The following is a 25,529-nucleotide window of genomic DNA, read 5'->3' as shown; positions in this document are numbered from 1 at the left end:
CATTACCGCACACGAGTATGTGTAAGGCATAACAGTGCAAGTGGTCTGTTCCTAAATCCCTATTACATTATATAACCGTACTAATGCTGCTTGTTCGGCTTTCAGGGTCAACGTCACTTTAACCGTTCAGTCGGAGAATCGATCTGCTTCCGACAGCATCAACGTATTCCTTCAAGATTCCGAATACCACCTACCTTCGATTAGTTTTGCGAGTGCGAAGGATCTGCTTCAAGACTTCATACCGCCGAGCAAGATCGCGCGCATGACTGCCATCGTTATGGGGTACGAATGTAGATCAGTGATTGACAAATTATTACCCGCCTCACATTTCAAGTGATTCAATTTTCCTCCCTATAAGGTGTCTCATATCAGACACCATAGATGGTGGAATACTAGTCCACTCTCAGTCCCTCATGCATGGTTGAAATGGTTTCCACCCTAGACTTCCAGACAACATACGGTTGAAACTGGGCAACAGATTACACCCTCTATTTTCCAGCAGTGTCTGGCATGTTGAAAATTGCCGTAACGTGGTTGATCATATAATTGGGTGAATGTATAAGTTTTAGGTTTAATTCGTGGCTTGACTTTGCGATTTGAGCAGAAACAAGGACAAGAACTGGACCATGTTTTTGAAATGGACATGTATTGATGACGAAGGATTTTCTTTTGTGGATTTGACTTCAGCAAGTCTCACCGATATAGAACAGACAAAAGAAATCAAAGCGTACGTATACAGCATTTTTATGTCCTAAATATCGAGATTTTACTGTAAAAGTTTGGCATATTACTATGATGATATGATAACGAGAAATCTATAATTGCAGGGGTCGTCCCGCATATTTTTCTTTGGTGTTGAAGAAATACGCGTTACAGCCGGAATCGTCTTATAAATTCCGATTGCAAGCAACACCCGATCCCGAAGTTCATCCTGATGGCGAGGATACTGAAGACCAACCCATAGTTTACGCCGACATACAAATCAAGACTTCACCCATGGCTACAGGGGGATCGATACAGGTATTTATTGCAAAAATATAGCCGTAGCGATACTCATGACTCAAACTCTTTTTCTTGTGTTCAAGTATTCACCCTCCAACGGCACTTCTCTAACCGAAGAGTTTACTTTGTCTGGCGTGGATTGGATTGGAAGCGATACCGGCGAAACGATATTCTATAGGTTTGCGTATCTGGACCCGAGTAAAGCATCGAATGGACGGCGTGGACTGACTTATTTGGGGCCGTTTTCAGACCGGTCTGAAATCACTACAGTTCTTCCATCGGGTATAATACAAGTTCTTCGTAAGGGTACTTAAGTACCCTTTTCAAATCCTGAAATACAAATTAACTTTAGCGAGACGCTGGACGAACAGAAAATGCATATTTCAATGAAAAATGATTGACACAAAATCATCGACATGTCGGGTTTTTGAAATATTCACGACGTACCATTGTGATTATGTATCTTATGTGCACCGCCTTCCCCTACAGCCTTTGTTTTATTTGCATGGCTAGCTTTTGCATTGCAGAAAACAGTTTACCAAAATTTTCCCACCAGTTTAATTGATGAAATCACACTGAATTTCGAGTAATGTCAGTTGGCGTTTCAGAGTCGGATACGAATATCAGAATCCAGCAAAGTCGATTTGAATCGAAGCTATTGCTTTCCGTTAGTTTTGAAGACATGGCAAGATGATGCGAAGAAAATCTAAATGACCATTACGCCCTTAATTACTTTTCAAACTACTCATTACGTGGTACTTTGAGTGCTTTTGTTCCAGTTCCGAAATCTCTACGATTTGAACACCGTTGCATTCTCATTTAAACTTCCCACATATATAGGTATGGAAGACGAAGACCATAACCTATCCGTTGTGGTATTTGTACGACTGGGAGATGACGACGAAACTGTAGAAACGGAAAGGGCCTTCATTCCGGTATTTCCAGTCGAAATTGAAGACGAGGTCATTGACGATATTAAGAGCAAAGCCGTTGAAGCGCTAGTGTCCGGTGAGTCTATGACAGTGGTTCCCAAACGGTGGGGAATTCCCCACTGGTGGGGAATTCAATGGATTCTGGTGGGGAATTCAATGGTTTCTGGTTGGGAATAGATGCATTTGTTCAAAATTATATACAGGACAGTCTACATATTGACGGAGACACATGCGCAATTACCGTTACCAGTTAACTGCTCTGGAATGTATATATCGAAAATTACATTGCGCATTGTTCACAAAACCTCATTTTTAACTATGGATGGCCAATGATGGCGTCACAAACGCATCCAGAACGACAGTTTGACGTGAAATAACGCTTTCGGAAAAATCGGCTCACAATCCGTTTTATGTTGCAGTTATAGGCGGTTGTCTTGCGTACTGGTGTGGTTGTGTGTCTTGTGTAGTCAAACCAGCAAATAGCTGCTCTGTGATGATAAAAGTGTTGGGTATTGGGGAACAGGACCGTAACTGCCGCACGCCAAACCCCCCAATTGGGGAAGAGCGAGCTCGAATAAGCCCACAATTATTTCGTGAATTAACATAAATAATAGAGTTTTTTTTTAATTTATGCCACTTTTGCAAAATATATTTTGCGCTGGGTGCGTGATTTAATATTGCCGAATATCTTGATTATTGGGTACCCTTCCCCCACGAAAATACGTAGAATTTATAGAAATGGAGACTTCGGCGTCGGTCATTACTGCGCCACGACGAACCAAGGCTTATGAACGATCAGCAGCGAGAAGGCCTTGGCCGAGAAGGAATGCCCTTGTGGTGACCGAAAACTTTGATACATATACAATATACTTATATGATTAATTGTCCATAGGCGGCTAAATGGCTGGCGACAAATGCTCCTGTCTTGGCGATCTGAATCCCACAGGACATATGCCATCCCGCAGGGAAAAATTATTTGTCAGTAAAGCAATACCAATTTGAAATCGTGTATGCCTTTTAGTTTTGGCGATTTCCAAATCTTTTGACATATATGGGAGGTCACGAAATAGCATAATGTAACGAAGTCAATATACCCACGGGTCCGCCCGAAGATGTTCAATTCTTATTTAGGGGTCCTACCTTTTCCAACACACCTCACTCAGCGCTACCGGTAAATCTAATTACGTGAGCAGAGAGGGGATAAGAAATTGATAGCAAGATATATGCAATTACATACCATATTGACCGATTCAAACATGAATTATATAAATTTTTCGCGCTTCGCGCGTTTAGTCGAAATAAGGCGACGCACTAAACAGTATACCAAATGTAGCTGATAAGTAACAGGGAAAATGGTACCGACTCAGGGGACTGACGAGGTTCGAATCCCTCCGCCCAGCAGTTGGGTTTATCACCATGTGGGTAGCCCAAGACCAATACTTTTTTGGTGGGCTGATGAGGTGCTGTTACGGTCCTGGTGGGGAATGAAGGCTCCGAATAAATCTGAAGTGGGGAATGAAGACAAAAAGGTTGGGAACCACTGGTCTATGAGGATATCAATAATTCAAAATATGAATATCCATCTCTCTTCATGACTATCGCTATATTGTTGTTCACAACCGCCGATTAGCCTATGTGCCAACTTTAGTATTGGGAATATCTTTGTTTCTATTCAATATTGTAGAGAAGTGCTATTTCAACTCGATCAGGTTCAGTAGTGCACAAATACATAAACAGGTACGAAGAAGTAGGGCAAAGATGAATCTTACACGCGTTTCACTTATTATTTTGAAAATGGTGAGATCACCATATGCTTGTGACGTTACGGTTCAGCCTGTCGTCGTTTCCTGTTGTTACTGTTCGTGGTATTCATGGTGTTTATCGACTGCAATGGTCGTTTACACCAGGCCAATTTTCTTCAGTCTCATTCCGTATAGCTGCCGACTTGTAGCAGGGTCTACTTCTGGACTTTTATAAGACACCGCTTACACGGATGAGAGGGCGAGAAGGAGCCTATATAGATAAACCTCTATCACTAATGTAAGAATTCTGGAGTCGACCTCGGTCGTACTCGAACCCTCAACCCATTGGTGTTGCAGCTGTGCATTCTACCACTACGCTATCTCGCCACTCGTCGCTTCCTGTGAAAATAACATTATTAAATTATAATAATTTCCCTTCAAATATTTTCTAGTGTTCCGTACAAACCATGACACTCACCCGACAATATCTTAAGTCGTTTATTTCTACTCTAGTTTTCTTTGCTAGTTGGTTTCTTATATGTTCGTACACAGGGAACAGAGACGAGACAGTGAAGAACCTCCTTTTATTACAAGGAGTTACTCTATCTGGCGACGCCCGGTTAGAGATTAAGAATATCGCTGATGCAACAGTGGAAAAGATGGATGAGTTCGACCCGGAAACGAAAAGGTGATTTTGCCCTCTTCCGTAATTTGGAATTTGAACGGGTGACATCATGATATTCGTTACGTCAGTCACGGTTGGGGGTGGTCATTATAACGAAATGCTTCTTCCTTTTCGGAGTATCCAAGTAGATTTGGAATACTTGGAGTACTGACTCAACTTATGTTTGCCTACTACTCCCTCTTCTGCCTAACAGTTGACGGAAAACTATTTGCTTTTCATACATTGGTTTTTGTAAAGTAAGAAGTACTTTTGGTATTGGTTTGTATCAATTTTGTGAGTGAAATCATTGTGTCAACTTGCCGAAATCTCGAAAATTTTGAAATATTTCCTAAACAGCTTTACTAATAGTGTCGTCTGTCATTTCGCGTTTTTGCAAAGATACAGTTTTCAATTTCGAAAGCAGACCGCCCCCTCCTTATTTACAACTAATTGCATGCGACGCCTGCGACCAAATCTAATTTTTGAAAATACTTACTTTAATACTTTTCTAACCATTCATTTCCGACTTATACATGATGTAGTTTTGGCATGTCCTGGAAATACCTACTTCAGTAGTAGGCTAATACTAACTACTTTTACCGACTCTCGTCATAGCCCCGTGATTCCTCGCTGTTCCAGTACGGACTGATTGCTCGAGTATGGCGTCACAAGTAGCGATGAAGACTTACACCATTCCTTCTCCATTTGCACAGAGACAATATCGTTTTCCTTCAATAGAAATCTTTGCTTTGCTCCATACCATGAGTACCTGAGTACCATTTTGCATTGCTGCACCGTAGTGTCAAAATGATCCTTGGCCCTTGTGGCGAGATAGCGTAGTGGTATGATCAACAGCAGCAACACCAATGGGTTGCGGATACGAGTCCAACTGAGGTCGACTCCAAAATTCATGCCTAAGTGTTGGAGTTTTATCTACGCTTCTCCTCGCCATCTCATCCGTGTAAGCGGTGTCTTATAAAAGTCTAGAAGTGAGCCGTGTGACAATACGGCAGCTATACGGAATAAAACTGAAGAATATTGGCCTGGTGTAAATGACTATAACAGTCGACACACGCCATGAATACCACAAACAACAAACACCATCGCAAACTATGACTTTTGTATTGTTTTCGGATCAGAGAGGCTGTCGATGCTCTGGACGACGCCCGAAATCTTTTGAGGAGTTTCGAGGGGAACGTGTCCTTGTCAGATAAATCGAAGCGTGTCGGCCTTAAACTTGTTGACGTCACGTTGGAGAAACTCTACCAGAAAGAAGGTACTGTCAGCTAGCAGGCATACCGTGTTTTCGCTTCATGATTTCGACAATTGTCGGATTTATTTCTTAAAGCAACTTCAAGACGCAAGCGGTCAACAGACGAGGAAAGAGACGCCGTGACAATGGACATGGTGAGCAGCGCACATTAAACGATCGATTAACCAGAGATAGTCCGCATTGCTACTCAAGTAGAATTAGAAGTGATGCCGCAAACTTCGTCTCAACTACAATTGGAAGTAGCTATGTCCAAGATCAGTCAAAACTACTTTAAGTGAAAATGAAAATGAAGGTATAAAAATACTCAAGTAAGCGATTTCAATAGGTCTAGATACGGCATGTGTGGGTCGCAAACATTTAGCAGTTAGTTAATCGGGGGAGGCTGCGTTCGAAATTCTGAGATGCATTTTTGCGACGAACGCAAAGTGACTTATGGCAGTTCAAATAGATGAGACTTTCTGAAAGATATTCAATTAAGATGATACAGAGGCTATTTTTCACGGTTGATATCACAGTTTCAGTGATAAGAGTGATATTAACTTGTCCCCGCAGAACTATTTTTCCAATTTGCAAAATTGAAAATGTAAAAATGAAGTAGTTTTACCGGGAAGTAAAACCGATAGTAGACTATAAACGCAACCACTTGAGTAAGTAGTGCAGGTATGTACACGCACACTTACTTGCGTACTCCGAAAAGTAGAGGCACTTCTTTATCACCTCCGCGATTAACAAGCGCCTCTGTTGCCAGGCGGAGAAAATGTTGGAGATGTTCGACACTGTGCTGCTGTCTAGTGGTAGTTCTGACGAACTCTTGGATGAGACACGGTCCAAGTTTGAAGAAGATTCGGAATTCATAATGGTAAGCGTGATGTACATCGCACTCTGCCAGATCGTCCTGGTCATCTGATCCGCGTGAGCGGTGCCTTAAAAAAGTTTAGAGGTAGGCCGAGCTACGAGTCGGCAGCTACGGAATCAAAATAAAGAATATCGACCTGGTGTAAATGATCAACGCAGCCGAAAAACAAGATGAGTACCAGAAACAACGACAACCACAACAACAACATAAGTGACAATAACGCACCCGATATTATGACCACTTCCTAGAGAGAGTTGCCGTCTTCATGTATCTGATTCGGGTGATTAAAATTTTATTACTTCAAAACCGCACAAGATCACAATACGATGAAAAAACAGGAGAGAGCAGAAAGAGAAACGACTGGAAATAGTCGATGAATGGAACACCCACCCTGTAAGCGCAAATCCTGTAATTCTCCAATATGCACCAGTGTAGGATGCGAATAAGCAAGTCAGGGAATCAGAACTTTCTAGTACAAGATTTTGCTTTCACCCTCATTCCGATGAGTGCAAATGAGTCAAATGCAGCAATTCTTATAGAGATTTATCACCAGAGGTGTAGTGGAGTTTGTTTGCACGTCCCACCCCAAGAAGTCGCGAAGAGCTGTACAACTGAACAGACCCACCCCATTATATACACTCCTGAGATATATCTCCATAATGATTGGGGTGTTTGTTTCGTTTTTACCCTTTGAAATGTGTGTGAAATTAAATTTGCTACCAGAAAGTACTGATAGCTCCATTTTACCCTATACGCTATGGCGTATAACTGGTAGCCCTATGTATGTAGCCTACAGTGACCTTGATCCAGTAATAAAAAAAAATGTGAGATTTTAAGCATTACATTCCGCTGTATCAAGGATAACAAGGAAAAGCATGGTTCCATACCAATGCTGTTACCGAGATGGACGCGACCGAGAATGCTATTACCGAGAATGGACATTGCCGAGAAAGACAGAACCGAGAATGGACATTACCGATATGGACATTATTGAGAACGAGATCTATTTATCTGAGATTTGGCACCCAATGTACGGTTTGCACAAATGTACGCGCATAGAATTTCGGTAATCTCAACATCAGAGTTCCTTGAATTTCCACTTTCTCGGTCGTGTCGTTCTCGGTATTGACCGGACACGGAAGGCATGATATGATTACAATTTTGGAAACATCTCTGTCACGTGTTAGATTTGCTGTGTCTTAAAAGCCGAGAAGTGAGCCGTGCTACAAGTATGCAGATACGGAATCTAAATAAAAGAAATGTAAATGACCATTGTTGTCGAAAGCATCATGAATAATACAAACAAAATTTGCGTATAACAATTCAATCTGACAGGACATGTATTTCCTTTTAGAGTTCATTTTGCACATCAATTGGTTTCGACGAGCCGTCGATATCGGCCGATACGGGGACTACGCTCGTAAGCGCGGTGAAAGAAACCATGCCTCACGACACACCGTTCCAACATGCGAATCAATCGGTAAGTTTATCAGTACTGGCGTGGTCAGGTATGTAAAGTCTGCGGGAGGAAGAGATAGCATGAGTCTGTTGCACCAACGCATACCAGACATCGTAAAGGTACGGCAGACCAGTGAGACTTGGCAGAGAGTGCATTTTTCATGCTCACATACAGCAGTTGGAGTTGCTCAAAATGTGTAGCTTGTTCCCAATAAATCGGAGCTTTTACCAATTCCATAATAAAGTAACACTTTGTACCGGGAATTAAAGTTAGTACTATCGTCTGAAAGATCTTGCCCGAGCAATTGAAATAGTTGTCAAAATAATCGACGGTCGCATCGATCACTGGTGTAGTAAACATATCCTGTACCTCGTCTCCGATACTGAGGCCTATGTGTGGCGTACTCTTGATTGGCATACTCGACCAATCGAGGTTCACAGTCTTCCAAAATAGAAAATAGTATCGAAACTATACAATTCTCGTTGATAAATTATCTCTTAAGGGCAAGGGCTCGGAAAAATCATTATCGTAACCACTGCCCAGCCCTACGTGCGATTAAGCTATAAACAAGGGGTATCAGACACGCGGCTCGCGAGAACCTTTTGTGCGCCCCGTGCCGAAATTTTAGATTTTCAAGTAATGGACGATATTTGAGCGCAACAGATATTTTTTTAGATTTGAAAATATAAATTCACTCTAAAACTGCTCCGAAAACCGTAAGCTACTCATCAAACCTCAGTATCATATCACTTTCCAACGCTACGATGCGGTGGAACATCTGCTATTACGTGACATTGCCTATTCACGACCATAAATGATTACCCTTAGAAGACAGTGAATCCCCATGTAATAATGGATGCTGCGGCTTGTGGCGGCATCGAACACTAGGAAATTGGCCCGCGAGCAGTTTTCAGTATGAGATCCCTGCTGTAAGCTAAACGACAATATTTTACACAGTACCATTTGGACGAATCGATACAAAGTCTATACAGCAACTGGGACTGCGATTCCTCATCGGTACGTATGCTGAGTCAATTAAGTGATTACTCTTTTACGATTTTAGTTTATTTTTAGACTACTACATGCCAAGGAGCGTGTTTGTCATTCGGCAGTTACGAGTTAGATGCGATCAACTCAGATTACAGCGCATCCGACCCATACGGACAAAGATTAACCCCCATATCGGCGGTGAGTGCGTGATATCTTACTTGATCTCTATACAGTTTCTAATGTGCTTCTTGGTCACAGTTTTTCGTCCGTAACCCGGCCGACGGATCAGAACTACTAGATAGTGATGCTGGAACCGGCAACAAGCTGACAATCGAATATAGAAACCTGACGATAACACCAGGAACCGATACCAATTCTGTTGAGGTAAGATGATGGATATGCACAGGTATAGAATATCTTCAAAAGCAATGGGTATTTTCGACAACACCTGTGCTTCCGACTTAAGTCTATAACATCACGGTCCCCATCCGGCACCAAGGGTACCTCATAATAGTATGACTTCACGAGGTGGTACTTCTGTCTTTAGTCTGCGCCCCTTTCTATATACTTGACAGATTTTGGGCGAAACTACGAACGTCTTACACTGTAAAGTATAATGCCATTTTTCGCTATGTTTGCATCACTGTTCTGAGTGAAATTGTCACGAAAATTGCCCGTGACTGCCCCTGTATGTATCACCTCACCGGACCGGAATAAATTTACGGAAAATGCGCATATTTGCTGCGTCCATTGTCAATTTTGCATTAGTCGTCAAGATGCATCTTGCAATTACGAAAGTGGCACCTCCGATTTAATGCTAATACTTTTGAAACTATACTTACTTGAGTTGATTTCAGACCATTATTTTCTCCTGCCGCGTGAAATAGTTTTGGTAAATCGCTGCTTCTACTTGTAATTGAGAAATTTATGGATTTACTTCTACTTGGGTATAAAAACTGACTACTTCAGCCCTCTCTTCATGATAGTATGACTTCTCGCTAATTTTAGTGCCGACATCGCGCTTCTTCCAACGTCTGGACAGCATCCTCTTGCTCCTCTGATGTAGATATATCCGCTTCCACAGTAACATGCACATGTTCCGTGTATCAAGGTTATTTTGCGTGAGTTCAAAAGTTGCTATCTATTCTGGCGGTTTTGTTAACCTCTCTGTATACATGACATGAAGGGTGTTTTTGCAAATCGAAACTAGCACAACGGACGCTAATGATCAATCTCCTGAAACGACAGCAACAGCGAACCAGATCACACGTAAGCATAGATTTTTGCACGCCTATGCAGTGATCAATTGAACGACTGTATTTTGAAGGTACATCGACGCGTGACAAGCCATCGCCTAACGGCCTGGGTGTAGGCGCTGTAATCGGACTAACCATTGCTCTGGTTGCTGTCACAGTCGTTCTGCTATTACTTGTGAAGTATTATCATGGGAAGGCTAGTACGGTAAGGGAAAATTGACACCGTATTTTTGGTAGGCGAGATAGCGTAGTGGTGTGATTCACAGCTGTAACACCGATGGGTTCGAATCCGACCGAGGTCGACTCCAGAATCCTAATCTAAGGGTTGAAGATTTATCTAGACTACTCCTCGCCATCTGATCCGCGCAAGCGTTGTCTTAAAAAGCCTAGAAGTGTGACGTGCTACAAGTCGGTAGATACGGATTCAAAATAAAGCTAATCGGACTGGTATAAATGACCATTATGTAGTCGACAAACACCATGAATAACACAAACAAACGACACCTTATTTGTTGACATGGAGCGAGTAATATAACTTGGGGCAGAAAATGGAATGGCGTTTGCATCGCGAAACTGTGACCTTCCTAATCAACATTCTCCGCCCATGTTTTTGTTTGCTTCAGGTTAATATCCTGCAAACATTATATAATTGTGCAATGTATTCTATATAAATGACCAGGAATATATTTTTTAATCGATGCTGGGGAACTTTCTGCTGCAAATATTTCACTATTCTTAGAGATGGCCAAAGTAACCAGCGTGGGTACTCAAGTAGAAATAGAAGTTACGTCGTAACTTTTTACTTGACAAAATCCGAAGTCTTAAATTAGGTAAAGTTGTCCACAAAACTGTGAAATAGAAGAGTAATCATTCAAAAATACATAACCACTGGAGTAAGTAAGTCGACTCTACCTATATATTTTATTTGGTGTACCAAAGCTGTATAATTTCTTATAACATACGACATTGAATCACTAAGGTCGCATTACTGATACAGTTTTGTCGCCTCTTCCCACCTTACATCCAAACTAAGCCCATGATACGTCCCGGTCTGCGCAATTGGAATTCGAAATAGCCACGTCTCCCAGCGCTATACCCTACCCATCGGCTTAATTTACATCGTCGCGTATTCGATCACGCATGACCAATTGACCATTGACCAAATTTGGAAAGTTGCTTTGTCTATATTATAGCAGCGAAAGGTGACACCTACAAACAGTCTCGTTCGCATGCACACGCCGCCGCCATCCTACGATTCCAGTGAGAAAGAACCAGCTGCGAAGAGCGTGGTCAACATCGCATACGAAATGGAACCGAGTGCACCCCCGCTTTACACAAACTCACCCTTGGGAGAACCGTTGGTCGAAGATAGCGTTTAAAGGCGATAACACTTCCGTAGTTGCAGCGAAACTTATTTGTACATAGTTGCACATTCACCTACCACAGTTGATCTAATCCTATAAGCATATCTATTGCGCTTGAATAAAAATGACACTTTATCGCCTTGTCTGGGATTCAAGCGCAACCTCGCAGATCAATGATTCTACATTTAAATAGAAAAGTGTCCGAAGGCGTCTACTGAAATAGCATATAGAATCAATATTTGAGCTTGATTTCAGATTTTCAAATATGCCCATCAGTACATTACCAGTATATGCGAGTAAGATGAGTGGAAGTGCTTACGGTTTACAAAAATATGATTAAAGACTGCATTAGCGAGGGCCGGAAAAGTTTTAAAATCGATTGCAAGAGGAAGCATATCAATCAGAGCAAAGATCTTAGCAGCCTGCGAATGTATACGACAAGAAGGAAATGTTACAGGAAAATATAGTCATGACACATTCATCATTGTGACAACCACATGTACGAGGTACAGTCGTCAAGCCTTGATGATGTGGTCAATTACATGCCCCGAATGCGTATTCAGCCTGCTGCTGGATCACTAAAGGATCTCTCCACAAACTTTTTGCTTCCACCGATCGATCCACGTGTGATAATTCGAACGCGATCCACCACGGAGGATCGAAACGCAGACTGCTTTGAAAATATTTCTGTTATTTGAACATATATCCCAATCAGCGATACTAGTGTTATCATTTGACCTTGACACACAATGTACACTGTACAGTGCGATGCATATGGGTATAGGCTGCAATGCAATACAATGACCAGGTAAAGAGATGTTGAAACGACTATGATGTTGTTGTTCTTGGTATTTGTTCATTCATCTTTTATGATTCCTGGCAGATCTGTGGACTTGCAGCACGTCCAACCTTCGTTCTGGGATCTTGTAAGACAATCCTTTTTTATCGCGATCTATGCAACGACCTTAGACATTGCTTACGCGGATCACACGAAAACGACCAAAAATTATAATGTGATGTCTATCAATAACGCCCACCTTAGCCTACTAACGTATTGTCGTATCAAAATCGTCAATTGATGACATGGAATAATGTCATTGAAATAAATACCTTGAGCGGGATCGATAAGACAAACTATGCGAGAGTCGAGCGAAAATCTCAGATCAATCAAGTTTCCGCTAGTCTGAGCAAATCTCTTGCATCTAGGATCAACAAAAACAGAGAAGGGGTCTCGCATGTTGTCGCATCATTCCAGGTTTAATAGTAGCTACGCAACAGCGAAAATACTGTGTATTCAACCCAAAGGGTAGAGCGCGAAAACAGAACTTAACTCAGAATTATATCGCGGTCATAAATCCTACGTGCGTACGTGTATGCCTTCTTACGTTCCTACGTGTATGCATAATTTGAATGTGTGCCATGCGGGGTATATATTCACACCCGCATATAAGGGGTGGTAAGCGGGTGGTAATACCGACCTCATTTGGCTAAGAGTGTATTGTTTACGAGTCAGCTTGCATAGCATTACTGTGGATCATTGATGATCAATTGTTCAGCGTAGTTCATCAGCACTAAGGTAATAGATACTAGCCTAAGTGTTGCGAGCAGACTAGGACAACTAGAAAATTTTCAGCTTTTTCAAATTAGATTAGAATTATATTACTGGCATTTCGCTCTAATTTAGTGAAATTAGACTAGAATTATCTAGCTGTCCAAGTCTGGTTGCGAGATCCCTTGCGGTTAGTTGGACATGGACAGGAGTGACAATCATTATCAGTGTCGCAATTAGGGCTGGGCACAATGATTCGAGTACTCGAATCTGAATCGAGTATCAATTTTAATGATTCGGGTCGAGTAGTAAAAGGCGATTTTTTCGAGTACTAAAATTATAGGCTCCTCGCAACTGAAAGTTAATTTACTAACGAGAATTATAGTTTTGATACTATTTTCCACTGAGGAAGCCTAGAAGCCTTGATTGACCGTGTCACAGCATACGAAACATAGTACAAAGCTGCGAACGTTACTGAAAATAACACATTTCTGAAGTCATGATCATCCCACATCATTGGCAAGAAGTGCAATGAAATCGGTATGGTCGAAAATTACCAAACTATCCTGACGGATAACAGGCATTACGTTCATTGTGGTGGTATGAAAGGTACATATTTGGGCTTTGACACAGTACATTCTGTTGTGACGTTATAATGGGTGATACTCGAATACTCGACTCGACGCGAAGCGTAATACGTGTTTCAGAATCCAATCACTCAGGTACTCGATTTTGCCCAGCCCTAGTCGCAATGCGTCGCCTATGTGGAGTGGCTACGCCGATATTGACATGACATGACTCTGCTCCATTCGACTCAATTACCAGTGAGCCGCAGCTTCAACATAACTGGAATCCAGTCGAAAAAGTAAATCAGTCTGTTGTCTTTCTTTTGCACGGAATACTAGATTGACTCGCAACTCGGGTAGCGTGATACAACATCCAGCATTCGATGTCTTTTGCCCATATTGATATTTTCAGGGATGCATGCTCATTGCTCAATATATTAGAGTCCTAAGAGCTAAGAATCACCGAGGAAACAGGCATTATACTCAAATCCTTTATGATACCTCGCCGTCAATACGTTTCATATTTCGATTGGTTCAAAATCACAGCCTTTGCAATATACTCCGAAAGTACCAGATATCGATGGCCTGGCGTTAAAGAATAGCAATGAATTACAAAATGGCTGCGAAATATGTGCCTCATTTAAGTCGAAATTATATTTCTTACGCTGCTGACAGCCGCCCGTAACCATATGCTTCGATGACAGACAATCTTTTTAATCTAATGCTCTCCAAGGTCGTGGTCTGGAGTGTAGTTGTGTGGATTCAGGTACAAGCTGTCACGAATCGAACATTCAATGTTGAAGCTCACCTTGACCACGGCGCAACAGTCAGAGACAATACTACACACGCGTTCAGAAAATTGGAAGATCCCGGCGCTTTCAATGGTCAGTTACGAATTCATTGCAATCACATTTCAATTGAATTTGTTGGAGTTCATATTTATCATATGATGTACTCCACCATATCTCAATTACGACCGCGATGCGACTACTCGAATCCGAATCTAGTATCAACACTATCAACTGTTATGATTGGAGGCGAGCATAGTGAGAGTAGATCATTTTTAGTATCAAGATATGCTATTTCAAGCGTATTGCTGTTGCTGCGTCGCTGATCGAGCACTCTCACTTTCGCCGCGCCGCTGCTTCCCTGGTCATGATCTACAAGGCATCGTGATTCTAGACGACATAATTGCGTCACAATGTTAGGCTTCGTCAAAGTGCACAGTTGGAGGTATATTTTTTTAGGGGGGGGGGGGGGGGTGTCGAGGGCTATGAGCAGAATGAACTTTATATATCCGGAATTAGTACCGTGGCAGCTATCATTTTGCTGTTCGTTTTATCAAATTTCGCGCTCGGCAAGCACGTCTAGATATTGCCGTAAATTGCCTTTGGTCAAATGGAGAGAATGAGGTAACCCAAACAGAGTGATCCGTTCGATTTGGTTGTAGCCACACCATCGTAGGACACTGTGTTCCGAGCAAGGAACATCACTCTAATGTAATGGACAAAGAGTTTGAACAGAACAATGTAATTTCACGGAATTTGCCCACCTGCTAGCAACGCAATGCCTAATGGCGAAATAATAGTATGTAGACGCTCATTCTGGTAGCTTTCCAGGACCTGTCTAAAGTGACTCAGACTCGCGACTTGATCCCTGATATACTCCACAGTGCAGATGCACAATCGCAGTAAATACCGGTTACTTTTCTATAATAAGCGTTGTCAAAAACTCCGTTTTAGGTACGATACTATGCCAACTCGAATGCGAACAAGGTACAATACTGTATCCGAACAATTCCTGTAGATGTGTGTGTAAGAAGAACTTTGCATTGCACAACGATACGAATTGTGAACCAGGTAAACTTTTCAGGTCGAGGTCCGCATTTACCATCCCAACCCGTTCGCGGGCCGCACCATCGTAAAATTGGTACACGCGAACACAAATCATTTATTTGATGATATAGTGACTAATGAAATAAACAATAAACATAATATATATATGATTGGAACAAATCAAATATTTTAATGATAACGCACACGCGTCAGCAACATTAACGAGAATAAATAAACTGGTCATCCTGAGGAACATACTTGTCGAAGGCATGAAAGTCAGGTATATGCCCATTCTTGGAATCGGCTGAAGATTTGACTTCGCGAACAGAAGTGTTTAGTGGATATTGATTTCGGAGAATCCGAATCTATCCGATAGCTCGTGTATCTGAGGGATATCCGTCCCAATCCGAACAATCTCGTGTTTCTTTGCGAATGAGTTGTAATCGAAGTTTGTGAATTAGTTTGTACCCAAGTACACATATGCACAGGACGCATCTACCGAAAACACGCACGAATCGGTGTTTCTAAGTACATTGCCGATATAGTAATAAATTTGTTTGAGTTGTCAATCCAAAAACCCACGCACATCACTCCAATTAAGCCATTTTGGTTTTGACTTTCTGGGAGGTTTAGCAATCTGAACTTTTCAAAACTCATTGGCGCTGAGGTCTGGTATGGCGCCAGCAAGAAAATAAAGAAACACCATAGTAAGACTAATGCCTATCAACATCGCGGTGAAATTTAGGAGAAAGCTTGATCCAGTTTGCACTAATTTAATATCAACTATGCATTTTAATAATATCTTTTTTTACCTTTATTGGGGGTTTCGCAGGCCGCACAAAATTTTGTAGAGGGCCGTAGTTTGCCCACCTCTAGATTACATCTTATTCATATATAGCAGGAAACCGTGTGTATTTTCATTTTGAGTTTTACACTTTACCATGCATCATGCGTTGAAAATCAACTCTCATTCCTGCATTCGGTCAGTGTATGCTGGGATCCTATCCAGTATCCACACGCAAGATACTGATGAGATAATCACTCAAATTCCTTGATATTCTAATCATTTTGAAAGACAACAAGGTTGCGCTACAACGAAAACACAGAGAAGATGTGATGCAGTCTATCGATATATCACCCAACTTGGCCTAGGGAGCCTAACAGAAAAACATGAAGCTTTCTACCTAACAACATACATACATACTGAATGGCACATGCACAATTGCACAATAATAGTATTAAAATGATGAAGTGGTAAATAAAGCGAAGACACATGCGCAGTATTGTCAAAATCAACAAGTCAAAAACAGGATCCTATGATCTCAAACGTATCAGGCTAGCGAATTGTGTTCTAACATCCGATTACAGCTTCGTGGTTAAATTGGAGTTCGTGGTCAAAATGTCTGCGATCGGAATGGGGCGGACTTCAAGTCAGAGAAAGAATTTGTAAATCAGAAGGCAGAGATTCTCCGGGTGCTTGCAATGGGAGAGGTAGCATGGCGAGGACTTGCACTGACATCACCAAAGGTATATAAATTGGGATGCGATATTTCATAGTAACTGGAAATTGATGCCATATATCATTGGCTCTCAAACTTTTGCAACGCGACCCAAATCTGTGTTTTATTTCATCTCACGACCCAAGCCTCACGCATTTATATGATTGCATTTTAATGTCAGTGCTGGGCTGCGTATTTACTGGCATGAGTGGAATAGAGAAGGTGCGGACAACCAATTGCAGTTCTATGAAACATGTATGACACACGCGACTTCAAATCGGTGTGCCTTATTTTACTCCGTTGGTCGCATTTGTATTGTATTGCTATACGAACTTCGCATGAGTAGAATATACGATTTTAGTAAAGATTGTCACAGCAATGGAATCTGCGGAGGTATATTACCATACCAAAAGTGAACCCATCTGTCGCACCAAAACTATCAGCGGCTCAATGTTATTCTACTGCCATTTCATGCATGCAGAATTTCGAATCCGCAAAAACTTGAATAATTTATTGGACGAAGAGCTCCACGACCTACTGCAAGCAATGACGAAGTTCAAACAAGATACATCGATGAACGGTTATTGGGTAATGCGATTCTAGTATTTAAGATACGGGCGATGGGACCTTTTCAATATGTCAAATATAGTAGTAAAATAATGATATTAGCTATATCAGGAGGTGGTGAGTAACGAAGTTTTCTACTGTTTCGGAGTACTTAAGTATGGGTTTGGCCTAACTTGTCCTATACACTCTTCAGTTCTTCTGTTTTAGAACTTCTGTTTAACGGTTGTCGGCAAAACTATAGTTCAATTTACTTTATAAAATCCCTAATTTGAACAAAAATATATTTGGGTTAAGTTTTCATTACTCTTATGGGTGAAATTGTCATGACAATCGCGAAGACTAGTCACTGTATCACGGTAGATAAATCTCTTTTCGAAAATCGCACTTATTTGTAATGTCATCGGTAATTATGCGTCAGTCGTGTAGATGAGCCCTGCAATTTAGAAAGTATCAACCTCTAGCCCACTGCTGCTAGTATGCGACCCCTCGAGACCCAATCTATACTCTTAAAAGCTACTTATTTGAGTACCGTCCAAACCTTCATTTCATATTTCCACTCGGAATAGTTAAATATGACTTGGATATCCCTACTTCTAATTGTAATTCAGTATAAATTTTGGTCGTCACTTTGACCTCTATATACTTGAGTGCCAACGCTGAAAGCTTTGACTACCATTGCGTATAATACAACACATTGGATGCGCGAAAGGCTATGCCACTTTCATGCCAACCCGCCCCGTAAAAAAACACTGTCTGATGACAAAGACAAATATTCCAATAAGTAGTTTATAGAAGTGAATATGGCAGTGAGATCACATACTTTCAACAGATCGACTGAGACAGACATTTTCGGACTTGCAGGGCGCGTCCTCTCGATGCAATGTAAATAGGTGCAAATATATAAAACATAATAATTTACAGTAATACCGTTTACCGTATCGCGGAGTTGCTATAGCAATTATAGCCTATTCGTAAAATTCACGCAGACATATCCAGAAACCGCTTCCTACCTCACAAAATCAAAAGTGTGCAATGTACGTGATTTCAAGTGGAAGTGGAAGCAGTTCTAATGCCATAACCCAGTGATTCTCAATCTGTGTGCGAGAGATTTATTCGAAATTTTCGAAATTATGCGCTAAATAATTATAATCTATAGCAAACGATCAATAACAATAAAAAACGGGCTCGATGGGAAGTTTGTACAGTACATTTGACAAATCAAAATTGCTGTCATGCCCGCAATCAATATCCTCTGCGAATTCGCTTTACCCGACATACCCCGCCATAGCGGCGCCTGCATGACAATACAGTTTACAAATCCTCATCGTCTTCGTAATCACCACCGAGAAATGAATTCCTTTAAAATAGGGTTACCATATTTTGGAAATCTGAAAAGTGGACACTTTTTCAAAATTTTCAGACTTGCAATGCCGGAGGAAAATCCTGAAAAAATAGTAAATATTATGCACTTTGTGGTCGGTTGATTAAAAAATAGGTCAACTTTCTGAATCAGCTCCCAAAATACAGTGTTTCTTTCACATTATCAGTTGGTTGACTAAAAGAAGGTCAACTTTCTGGCTCAGCTCCCGAAATAGCCGCCGGAGCGTTACTTCAGTGCTGATTTACTGTATCTCAGTCGAATTTTGCCCAATATTTTAGTCGAGATTTCCAAAAAAGAGGACAAATCCTTTTAAAAGAGGACGTATGGTAACCCTACTTTAGAAGTGATGTTCACGTTTACAAATTCTAATTACAAGCAATAGACTTCCACATTGCGATGCGATTGTTAGACAGCATGTCGGCACTGCCATTAAATGTAGGCTCGGAGCGCAACGTTATGTTACCGGCAACGAATTTGAGAATTGAGAAGTAAAGTTGATCTAATTACATCAGTTAAGAAAATTCCTGCCGCTGCGGTTCCCGGATTGTTGGAACTATAATTGAACTGCGGATGGCTGCCCCTGTCAGTAGAACTATTGAGGTATTGCTATCCTCAGGCGTGCTACACGATATGCGCGGAAATGCGTTTGGCATCCTTGTATTCGCCTCTAAGCCTCGGTATTCGTTCGTGGCGATCGCGCTTCGCCTGTTCGATGCGATGGTTAATTGGTTAATTATATCGACGATTATGCGGTAGTGAGCAGAGTTTATTGTCAAACAAATCTTATGACATATAGTAGCCTACATAAGCGCAGACCAAAGTTTCAACGAGATCCGAGCAGGCTAGTTATGTGGTCGCAGAGGTAATAACTAAAAATTCAAATCCTCATACGGAAGCGGAGAAAGTTATTCTTCGGCTTGCACTAGAACTGTCGGCTACATTGCCTCTTCCACTTAAGTGCCTCACCCCAACTCAAGACCCGCATTTTCCGTGCCACTGTCGAGCAGGTTCTTCTTTACGGAATAGAAGCACTCACGCTGACAGAAAAGCCGGCTAAGACACTCAACGCCAACTACGATGCACTCCTCCGCTACGCACTCGGCATCCACCACCCGGAGCACATATCCACCAATGCTCTGCGCAAACTCACAAAAACAGTCCCATGCCGTTTGCTGGCTGCTGAACGACGCTTACGCTTAATCGGTCATCTAGTGCGGCATCAAGACGATCAACCAGCCGCCGCCATCATCAACCACATTCCGACAGAGCCATGGCGCAGAGGTGGCTGGAATAGAACCACATGGCGCTCAACAATAGAGACCGAGCTAGCGCAACGCGGGCTATCGCTCGAAGACGCCCACGACCGCCCACGCTGGAGGCGCTTGATAAGGGCCCAAAACTGATATCTTGATGTTCCTTTGTTTCCTGTTTTCTTTTGCCCTTTTATTTAATTGAAAGCCGATATATATATATGGTAGTTTTCAGGTGCCGTAAGAAAAAAAAAGTTGAGAACCAAGTGTGTCGCGAACTATTTTTCATTTTCATAGGGTGCCGCGAGGTCAAAAAGGTTGAGAACCACTGCCATAACCACTTGAGCATATATAGTACAAGTGGGCTAAACCTACTTTGAGTTCCCCGAAAAAGTCAAGGTACTTCGTTACGCCTCCTCTCTGTCTGCATCTCCCTCGCGCGTGACATCAAATCACCGAATCTCAATTAAGTGTCTAATTCCCTCCTAAGAAGAAATCCTCCACGTTAGGAATCTCTGAACTAATTGGATCATAGGTGTCGCTCTTTTCGTTGCAATCAACCTTGGTGGTTGGACAGTAGGCGGTAGGTGATGTAAGGTAATGTAAGGTAAGGTGTATACGCAGCATACAGTGAGTTAGTCGAATTTCGCAATTCCAACTTGTGTCTCTCTAACACTCTGATTTTTAATTGCAGAATATCGTATCGTGGCATGGTTATCCCGGGCGATGTCGTTGGAACAACAACATTACTGGACACGAAAACAACCACTGCAGCTGGCATCATCATCCCCTGTTTCAACCCTGGCACAGGTTGATAATGGTCCAATTGGAGCTTGGTAAGAATTTCATTCTATCTACCAAGCTTCATAGTATCCTTGAAGGGGCACTACGATTTAAGTATGATGTGGTCTGAAATTAACGGAAAAATCCGAAAATAATATTTGACCGCAGCGAGATAGCGTGGATAGCGCAGTGGTATAATCCACGGCTGCAAAACCGTGTTGTGGGTTCGAGTCCGACGGAGGTCGACTTCAGAATTCCTATACCTAAGTGTGGGAGGTTTATCAAGGCTTCTCCTCGCCACCTCATCCGCGTGCTCGGAATCTTACAAAAAACCTAGAAGTGGGCCGTGCTATAAGTCGGCAGTTAAGGAATAAATATGAAAAATATCGTCCTGGTGTAAATGACCATAATAGTCGACAAACACCATGAATACGAAAAAAATTGACCGCAGCCAGGATATCTTCGGAAAGTCACCGCAATGGAACTGCAGATAAATATTACTATTAACATTACCCTCATTGCACTTTAGCGGCATAAATAAATCTTTATGACAGTGAAACGCTTCCAAATATGACATTATTGGCATCTCGCTACATCCAAAGTCTGACACGAAATAATGCCTGAAATTGAGAAGGCGCAGACAACCAGCTGCTGTACGTATCGCAATGACATGAACATGTGTGACGCAAGCTATTTCTAACTGCAGTGCATATTTAAACTTTCGAGCCACATTTGCTCAGTGGGGCTAAAACTAAAGGAACTGGACCATTGCGACGACCGGAGATATCTATACCGAAGGTTTAGGCCAACCAGCGACGGTAGTTTTGGGCCAATGTTTATCTCGATCGATTATTTTGGCACCTCACTGTGCCCAGCCGCGTGTTGGTCAAACCTGAATGTCTTCTAGTGGCCCGGAGCGATAAGGGTCGGCCACGAAATATCCGTGTCTAATAGTCCCGCATCCGCACTTTGCACACCTATAGACTATAATTCTGCTTCTACCTAGCAGTTTCATTGTGAAGTAGAAATCAGTTTTTGGACCGGTTTGCATAACTATTGAGTGTGGAATTATGACAATGTCGGAGTATAAAGTAGTTTGGCATTAAGTTCTGTGCGTGAAATTATCACAGCAACTAGGCGAAATCGCCCATTGTCAAATTGACCAAATTTACGTTTTGAAAATACTAGAATACTTTTCATATCTTATCATTTCTTGTCTACTAGAATTAGTTCATTTGTTTCTATGTGTACTAGTATTTCTGTAGTCCCCTGAAAATACTTCGTGACTGAAAATTGTGAGTTGGACTCGGACGCGTCCTTTCATAGAATTACTCGGACTCGGACTGACTCGGTCACAAAATGACATTGACTGCAAGGTCGGCTCACCTTTAATCGGACAATTTCACCCCATCAAATATAAGGCCCACTTGACAAAACATTGGACACCTCTATATAGGGTTGCATTTAAAATAGGGTTACCATACGTCCTCTTTTAAGAGGATTTGTCCTCTTTTTTGACTTTTTTGAAAGTGTCCTCTTGTCCTCTTTTTTGAGATTTTGTCGTCTTTTTTAAAAATTTAGGTCACATTTAGAGCAAAATGCGAGTGATATGCCGTAAAGTAGCACAGAAGTCACGCTCCGGCGGGTATTTCGGAGTGAAAAACGGTGATTGACCTTTGTTTTTTTTAGTCATCCACCATAGCAATGTGGAGAGAAAAACGTTATTTTGAGCTCTGAGGGGAAAGTTGACCTTTTTTTTTTAGTCAACCAATCACAAAGTGGGGAAAAATTCACCGATTTTTGAGAATTCTTATCCAGTTTTGCAAGTCTCAAATTTCTGAAAGAGTGTCCTCTTTTTATATTTCCAAAATAGGGCAAGCCTAATTTAAAACAAAAATCCATTTAAAACAAACTTGTTTAAAATATGTTTTCTATTGTTTTTTTTAGTCGTTACGGCACGAATATTATTTGTGACGTCACAGTGGATTGTCCTTGACGATTGAAAATATACGGTAAATACGGCCCATTCGACGAAAAGGGTTTCCGTCCACTATGTTATGAACAGACCAAAAAGATCTTCAACCAAAACAACGTCGTTATGCAGCATTTTTACGGTCGGCGGTCATCATCATCAAAACACTCATTCCTTAACAATGATCTGTATCCGCTTGCTATAACTGTAGAACCGGCGAAGATTTCGAAGGTTCCCGCCACCCCAAATCGTATACGTCGACTATATTGTGTGCAAATCGTCCGTAGGCTCATACTACGTGGTTTTTCGGACGTATTTACACAACTATGGCATAATTAAGCAAACGTTTGAAAAAACGCCAGCGACCAATATCACTCCCGAATTCGATGCACCCGCCACGAAATCTTGGATTGCACCAGTGACGTGCGGTCCAATGAGGCAGGTGAGGCACTGCCTCACCTGCAGTCTGGATGAGTAAGTGAAAATCGTGAAAAACCCTCGATGAGTCGATGATTATTGATGTTTTACATCGATGTTCATAAATAACTACATTTGAACATTTTTTTCACCCAACATCATCAATTTGCATAAATAATATTCCAAAATACAGCGCGAAAGGAGAGATCAGGCACAGGTGAGGCACGAACGGGTCGTGCCTCACCTGCGATAAATGCAATTCATCATAAATAGCTCGGAATTCATAATAACTGGTATCAATCAAATGCTATCGTCACACTGATTCCGACAATCCAAATATTAACAGTGTCAGAGCACAAGAACCCCCAAAAAATCGCCAAGGAAGCTGACATTCGGCTTTATTACAAAAAATGCCATCGCAAAGAAACAATAGCCAGGTGAGGCACAAACGAATCTGCCTCTTGCACTATTCGCCAACAATTGGACAATCGAAGAGCAGTGAAACGCGCTATCGATGTCGGAATCCAACAGTCTTGCAGGAATTATATAGTAACGACGGCCAATACGTAAGGCGGAGCCAATACATTCCATTACTTATGTAGCTGTTCTATATTTTCCATCCATAGCTACGCTAAATTGTTGTATGTTATAGCTACTTGCATAGGCTGCATTGTCGTTGTTTGTGTCCTTTATGCTGCGTTCGACTTCAATACCAACAACCCCTAATTGTGGTATGTTATAGCTATACTTTCATAGCCCGCGTTTTCGTTGTTTGTGATCAGTGGTGCCACTGCTAGTGTTTTTACACTAGATCTAGTGTATATTTTGACTCGACTAGTGTCCTAGTGCATTTTCTTTCGAAATTCGACAAATCTAGTGTTTTTTACTGAAAAAAAATGTAGCTGAGGATGCTATTTTCATGTGCTTCGAATAATTTATACCGGTACTTGAAGAGATAGCAATTATTATCCGTCCAAACTTGCCCATTTAGCACAATAGCGACCAGTCCTACATGTATTGTAAAATGTGGAATTGCAACGGCTATCAGTGTGCAAAGAAAATTTTCTCTATATCCGCTGCTGTTATTCACATTTTGGGTCCCTTTATCAGGTACTTCACGTTCGTGCGTGTTTGTGTGTGTGTGTGTGTGTATCTGGGGGGCGTGCGTCACCAGCCATGAACCTCACCGCACGTCACTGGATTGCCCGATACGTTGACCAAAGAGACTAAAAGACATGGTGGCGCCTTTATGACAATGCAGTTTTCCAATTCACATTGACTTCCTGATCTACGGCGAGACATGAACTGCCGCGGAAGTGAAATTCACAATTACAAATTCAAATTACATACACCGCCATAGCTATCCACGTTCTTGATTGATAACGTACAGTTTTGTAGTCGCTGTAAAATTGCAGGCATGTGGCGCAACGTTTTGTTAACGCCGAATACTTTGATAATTGAGAAGCCGGATCGGAATCAGTGCGACAATTACACTCGATTAATATCAGTTATTATAAATTCTAGTATATTTACGATGAATGGCCCTATCACGGGTAAGGCGTGGCCCAGCCATGCCTCACCTATATGCCTTGCCTCTCCTTTCACGCTTTATTTTGGACAATAAACAGGGAAGTTGCGTTATTTTGGTAGTAAAAATGTTCAAAATCTAGTAGACAGGTGCAGCACTGTCTCACTTGCCTCCCCGGACCCACGTCACTGACGCATCACACATTACAATATAGGTACGTATTTTGTTGTCTGTGCAGTGACCACTGACCACGTTTGGCTCCACCTACATAAATCATCCTGGGTCCTCGCATTTATAGCATCAAGACGAGCCTGCGATCTCGCATAATTGACGAAAATTTCAAATTTTGAACGAAGCTTAGCCTGAACAACTATTATCAACCAGACTACAAAGCTATCAGGAATACCATGTAACTCCAAAACACGCATTTACTGTAAAAAGCGTGTAAAAAGTAGATTCATACTATTACTGTTGTCTGCGTCTGTTTGAAATCTAACTGTTAATTGTCTTAAGCTTCGAAAAATATCATATGCCTATCCTTGCGGCATAATTAAAAATATATGACTCGCAAAAGATCTATGTAACTCATGTTTCGCACGCTCATTACTCAAATAAGGCAACCAGCATGATTAGTACGAGCTTTT

The 25,529-nt window shown here is 41.6% G+C and overlaps 2 protein-coding genes across 4 annotated transcripts in view; both read left to right on the top strand.

Annotated features, from left to right (window-relative positions):
* Nucleotides 1-11,673, top strand: part of LOC145443380 (uncharacterized) — a 35,274-nt gene extending 23,601 nt beyond the window's left edge. Inside the window, exons 28-44 of one of the 2 annotated variants that reach the window (XM_080321352.1) lie at nucleotides 106-282; nucleotides 605-727; nucleotides 828-1,020; nucleotides 1,086-1,284; nucleotides 1,843-2,010; nucleotides 4,229-4,364; nucleotides 5,480-5,616; nucleotides 5,689-5,747; nucleotides 6,362-6,472; nucleotides 7,824-7,949; nucleotides 8,886-8,945; nucleotides 9,003-9,116; nucleotides 9,177-9,302; nucleotides 9,927-10,039; nucleotides 10,105-10,187; nucleotides 10,246-10,379; nucleotides 11,368-11,673. In XM_080321352.1, the coding sequence (XP_080177478.1) occupies nucleotides 106-282; nucleotides 605-727; nucleotides 828-1,020; nucleotides 1,086-1,284; nucleotides 1,843-2,010; nucleotides 4,229-4,364; nucleotides 5,480-5,616; nucleotides 5,689-5,747; nucleotides 6,362-6,472; nucleotides 7,824-7,949; nucleotides 8,886-8,945; nucleotides 9,003-9,116; nucleotides 9,177-9,302; nucleotides 9,927-10,039; nucleotides 10,105-10,187; nucleotides 10,246-10,379; nucleotides 11,368-11,553 (2,245 nt within the window). In that variant the 3' untranslated portion in view covers nucleotides 11,554-11,673. Of the gene's footprint in view, nucleotides 1-105; nucleotides 283-604; nucleotides 728-827; nucleotides 1,021-1,085; nucleotides 1,285-1,842; nucleotides 2,011-4,228; nucleotides 4,365-5,479; nucleotides 5,617-5,688; nucleotides 5,748-6,361; nucleotides 6,473-7,823; nucleotides 7,950-8,885; nucleotides 8,959-9,002; nucleotides 9,117-9,176; nucleotides 9,303-9,926; nucleotides 10,040-10,104; nucleotides 10,188-10,245; nucleotides 10,380-11,367 lie in introns of both variants that reach the window. The other variant, XM_080321353.1, reaches the window with a different exon arrangement.
* A 1,475-nt stretch (nucleotides 11,674-13,148) lies between these two features.
* LOC145443381 (hemocyanin type 2 unit e-like) overlaps nucleotides 13,149-25,529 on the top strand; it is an 18,210-nt gene continuing 5,829 nt past the window's right edge. The window contains exons 1-5 of one of the 2 annotated variants that reach the window (XM_080321354.1): nucleotides 13,155-14,537; nucleotides 15,396-15,512; nucleotides 16,857-17,015; nucleotides 17,469-17,575; nucleotides 20,880-21,021. In XM_080321354.1, the coding sequence (XP_080177480.1) occupies nucleotides 14,351-14,537; nucleotides 15,396-15,512; nucleotides 16,857-17,015; nucleotides 17,469-17,575; nucleotides 20,880-21,021 (712 nt within the window). In that variant the 5' untranslated portion in view covers nucleotides 13,155-14,350. Of the gene's footprint in view, nucleotides 14,538-15,395; nucleotides 15,513-16,856; nucleotides 17,016-17,468; nucleotides 17,576-20,879; nucleotides 21,022-25,529 lie in introns of both variants that reach the window. The other variant, XM_080321355.1, reaches the window with a different exon arrangement.

This window comes from Botryllus schlosseri, chromosome 7, assembly GCF_051294905.1.
Source record: "Botryllus schlosseri isolate E-star chromosome 7, Bs_hap1, whole genome shotgun sequence".
NCBI lineage: Eukaryota > Metazoa > Chordata > Ascidiacea > Stolidobranchia > Styelidae > Botryllus > Botryllus schlosseri.
Note: the sequence above shows the minus strand (reverse complement) of the source record. Positions and strands in the feature narration are given on the sequence as shown.